The 4,790-nt window shown below is 47.4% G+C and overlaps 1 protein-coding gene across 1 annotated transcript in view; it reads left to right on the forward strand.

The window, feature by feature from the left end:
• The window catches only part of ATP2A2 (ATPase, Ca++ transporting, cardiac muscle, slow twitch 2), a 68,787-nt gene extending 64,719 nt beyond the window's left edge, over positions 1-4,068 (forward strand). The window contains exon 20 of the mRNA XM_011936351.1: positions 3,278-4,068. Coding sequence (XP_011791741.1) covers positions 3,278-3,291 — 14 coding nt within the window. The 3' untranslated portion in view covers positions 3,292-4,068. The remainder of the gene's footprint in view (positions 1-3,277) is intronic.
• Positions 4,069-4,790: the final 722 nt, after the last annotated feature.

Raw genomic sequence — 4,790 nt, forward strand, 5'->3', positions numbered from 1 at the left:
CCCTCCCTGCCTCCCCCCACCTCACCCCTGCCCTGCTTGGCTTCTTCTTTAGGATTGTGATGGTTCGTTCAGTTTACATCAGTTTTAATGAGAGGTAGACCTGTACTCGCTTGTGCAGAAAACATTGTTTCAGATTCAATCGACTGGGTTTATGTCCCTTCACATAGTTTTTAAGGTTATTTATTTAAATGTCTAATGTATTTTATTGTAACAGACATTGTTTTGCCAACATTGCCTATTTCAGTGGCACATCACAATCTAGTTTTAAAAAAATAAAACATTTTAAATGGACAGAGAAAAATAACTGTCTTGTCTTTAACTCTTAAGTGACTTACCTGGGACTAACAGACATGTCCAACTTTCTCTCCAGTTCTTAGCTCAGAACTTTAGTTGTACTCTGCTTGAGGGGAAGAAGGCTCCTGCTCTGCTGCGTAGGTAGTCATAGGAATTGTATTCTTAATGTACAGGCACTTAATTGTCATCTGTGGTGTACATTTTATGCAAGTTTCTGCTGGCCTGGTGTAGAGAACATAAGGGCAAGTGTGCGTGTGTATGTGTGTGTTTTGTAAAATCTGTAAATAGCACATGACCAAATGAACATATTGTATAGAACTATTTTTATTTGAATGTGGCACTAACCACCACCACCGTTACTACGATCAATGTTTGCGCATGTTCAAGATGAGTCTCACCAACAGTGTGTAAGTCATTAACAGTCCTAACTGTGGTGTTTTCCTCCAATGCCTTCCAACATCCATCAACTAACGTGAGTATTTTCTTCCCTGGGATTTGGATGCTTTAGCCTAAAGGTGACTGCTACCAAGTGAGATAACTGTATGTCACTAACTTATAAGCCACCCCCGTGTCAGACGCTGCTGTGCTCCCTGATGCCCTGTGAGCAGCGGGGTTGCCTGTGGCGCCTGCCATGTGACTTGGGTGCGGCATCAGCTGGCTGGAGGTGTGGCTTTCATAGACTTCCACAGGCTGCCTAGGACAGCGGCTCCACAAGATGACCGGGAGGGCCCAAGCCAGACAAAAGCCAGAGTGGGGAGAGGCATTTCAGCCAGACCAACAGGCTGAAGGAGCTGTGCCATCTGTAGTGTTAAAATGAGAGTTCGCAGCTGCCAGGAATCATCCCAGAACTTTGCTACTTGTTCATTAAAAAGCTAAAAACTAGTGAAAGCAAGTAACTGAACCAGTGAACTCTGGGTATCAATAGGTTCATCTTAAATAGGCCACTTCCCCACCCCCCAACCCCCCTACCCCCCTTTCTTGGTCTTATCCTTTGTGGCTAAGACGTATCACTCCAGGGGATGTTAAAGCACAGTTAGTAGGACATGGCTTTGCACAGCCCAAAAAACAGCTTACTCCTTAGCCAGAGTGTGAGGCCTCGACTATATTCTTGAAAATGTACTTAGGCTCTCGTTACTGGGATGACCAGTAGATGTAATGCAGATGGAGTTGGGGGAGGGTTAGGAGACATCAAGCAGGACAAGGTGCTGCTTAGTTCAGAGGGCCACGTTCAAGGGGTGGAGGTGGAACCTGGAGACCGACTCTTAAAAGCACACCCCGTGGCTGGATGTGGTGGCTCATGCCTGTAGTCGCAGCCTTTTGGGGGCCACAGCAGAAGGATTGCTTGAGCCCAGGTATTCGAGGCTAGCCTGGGCAGCAGAGTGCGGCCCTGTCAAAAAAAAAAAAAATCAGGCTTACTGTGAGGCCTCCAAGGCTGCTTGCAGGCAGCTGTGGCTTTCGGGAAGGGAGGCTGCTTTGCCCAGCAGGGAACATTTGGAGCAGGGGGTAAATTTTGCCAGTTTGAGCATCATGAGGTGTAACAAGAAATAGGTTGAATGGGCCAAATGCAAGGAGTGCATCTCTGGGCTGCAAACTGACTTGAGTGCTGCACTATTACTATTCAGTGCAAACAAAACTCAGCTTTTCCTGACTCAGTTCCTTGACCTAGTGGCCTTTACAAAAAGTGTAGTGTGGCGTGCTGTCACACAGCCCCTGGCTAGCTTCATGGTTTCTCAGCTTCAGACCCCTCCAGCCCACAGAGGAGCTCATGGAGGGACCCACTTCCCTTGGCCCAGACCCCTGGGAGCGGGTTAGGCCCACTGCTGCTTTGAGCAGGGCCACTTGGTCCATTTCACTGTAAGGCTTTGCCGGGTGAAAACATTTCAGCATCTCCTCCTCAGGTCAATCCATAAAGACCAGGTCCAGCACCGTGGTCTTAGCACATCCCTGGCCTCAGGCCCTCACCCAGCAGTGAGGCAGCAACTGCCCAGCCCTGCAGTGCGCCTACTAAGGCGGCTCTTGTTTGAAACTCAGTTCCACATTCTTCCCTGATGGGCAGGTGGCTGAAGGCCCAGCCATCATTGTCACTTGTTGCCACCCTGTGCCTCCCTTGGCCTCTTTGAGCTTTGCCCAGAACAACAACAATCTCATACATACCCTAACTGGGAAACCATTACTGCAGAATGCAGATGATCCATTCTGAAGGAAGCCATCCCTTGAGCTCGGTGAGCTCCCAGGCAAGCAGGGCATCTGGCCGACTTCCCTCAAAACAGCTGCTCCCACATCCCCTCAGACTGGAGCCTCAGCTTTGACTGAGGCGGGCAGACCTCAGGAGATCTGAGACCACAAGCATTAGCTCAGTGTCTACCAAGCATCTAGCCACTGCCCAGGGCCAGAGCATACCACGTCTGCAGTGCCTGTGAGCAGAGGCATCAGTTGCCCTATGACTGTAACCACCAAATTGTCCAAACACCCCCTGCAGTTAGCAAGAACGGTAGGCTTCACCCTCCCTTACTGAGGAGAATGATGCGGAGGAGTTTCCACTCCAGGGCTAGGCAAGGCAGGCCAGCAGCCAGAGGCCGGGTGCCCACAGGGCAGGGACAGGAAGGCTGTGCTGCTACTGGCTGCTCACTTTATCAACCTCACCCTCTGCACCACTAACCAAGACCTTGTCCTTTTGCGTGTCTCGCTGCTTTCATACCTGCAATGATTGTGTCTGCCTCATGGGATTTTCCTCCAGAACCTTTATTCTGTAGCCAGAAGACATGAGGAGTCTGTGTCACTGAGCCAGTGCTTCTAGATGCTACCCTGTGTGGGCGGCGCCTCAGGGACAGTAAATCAGAAATGCTGGTCTTGAAACCTTGAAAAGATCAAGCTGAATGTTCCTTTTCATCTGTCGCTATTGATCTTCATCTATTTAAATAGGTATTCTAACGTTTCCTCCCTGTATTTCATGAAGCTGATTTCCTCTCTCTTTCCTTTTCAGCAATACTGGAGTAACCGCTTCCTAAACCATTTTGCAGAAATGTAAGGGTGTTCGGTTGCGTGCATGTGCGTTTTTAGCAACACATCTACCAACCCTCTGCATGATTGATGTTGGGGAAAAAGAAAAGTAAAAAAGTTCCCAACTCACTGTGTGTTATGTGGAGGAAATGTGTATTACCAATGGGGTTGTTAGCTTTTAAATCAAAATAATGATTACAAATGTACAATTTAGCTTAATCAGAAAGCCTCTCCAGAGAAGTTTGGTTTCTTTGCTGCAAGAGGAATGAGGCTCTGAAACCTTATCTAAGAACTTGGAAGCCGTCAGCCAAGTCGCCACATTTCTCTGCAAAATGTCATAGTTTATATAAATGTACAGTATTCAATTGTAATGCATGCCTTCAGTTGTAAGTAGCCAGATTCCTCTCCAGTGACATTGGAACATGCTACTTTTTAATTGGCCCTGTACAGTTTGCTTATTTATAAATTCATTAAAAACACTACAGGTGTTGAATGGTTAAAGTGTAGGCCTCCTGTTTTCAGTTATTTTCTGAGTGTGTAGACAGCTATTTCGCACTATATTAAATGTAACTTATTTAATGAAATCAGAAGTAGACAGGTGTTGGTGCAATACAAATATTGTGATGCATTTATCTTAATAAAATGCTAAATGTCAATTTATCACAACGCATGTTTGACTTTAGACTGTAAATAGAGATCAGTTTGTTTCTGTGCTGGTAACAATGAGCGTGGCACAGACATGGTTTCAGGTAAATAAATCTATTCTATGATAAATTCTCAGTGTGGTGGTGACTGTTCTCCTGTGGGAGGGGGAGTGATGGGCACCAAGGGCCTCCACTCCACACCCGGGCCTGCCCCTCTGGGGAAGCAGGGGAGGCTCATGCTGGGCAGGGAGGCCGTGTGACTGGAGGGGACAGGAACCTCTTGGACTTGACTACACAGTAGACAGGCCAATTGGTAGCAGGTTCGCCCATGTGAAGCCCACCCTGGCTCCCTGCCCTTTAAGGATGGGGAAGCTGAGTGTCACCAGTGGGGTCTTAAACACACAAGGCCTCACTCGTCAGTGTGGTGAAGGAAGCCAAGACTCCGCGCTCTACATTGTTAGCAGCCTGGAAAGATTTGGAGACTAGCAATGGAGAGATGCTTCTTAGGCTTTTCAGATCCAAAACTTCCACACTCCCCATTGCTGACAGGTATGGGATGGAGAGGTGAACAGAACTGAATTCATTTACTGGTTACTTTAGTGCTTATTTGGCAGTGATGGGTTTGGGACTGGGCTTCTGGTTTTGCAAATTCCCTAAGATGATTCTTTTATCACTTTAAAAAATACCAGGATACAAGGATAGATGGATGATTATAAATCTAATTTTTAAAACTATCAGTTCTGGGCAGGCGCAGTGGCTCACGCCTGCAATCCCAGCACTTTGGGCGGCTGAGGTGGGCAGATCACAAGGTAGGAGATCAAGACCATCCTGGCTAACACGGTGAAACCCCAT

The sequence above is a fragment of the Colobus angolensis genome, unplaced genomic scaffold (genome assembly GCF_000951035.1).
Source record: "Colobus angolensis palliatus isolate OR3802 unplaced genomic scaffold, Cang.pa_1.0 Scaffold10, whole genome shotgun sequence".
Taxonomy (NCBI): domain Eukaryota; kingdom Metazoa; phylum Chordata; class Mammalia; order Primates; family Cercopithecidae; genus Colobus; species Colobus angolensis.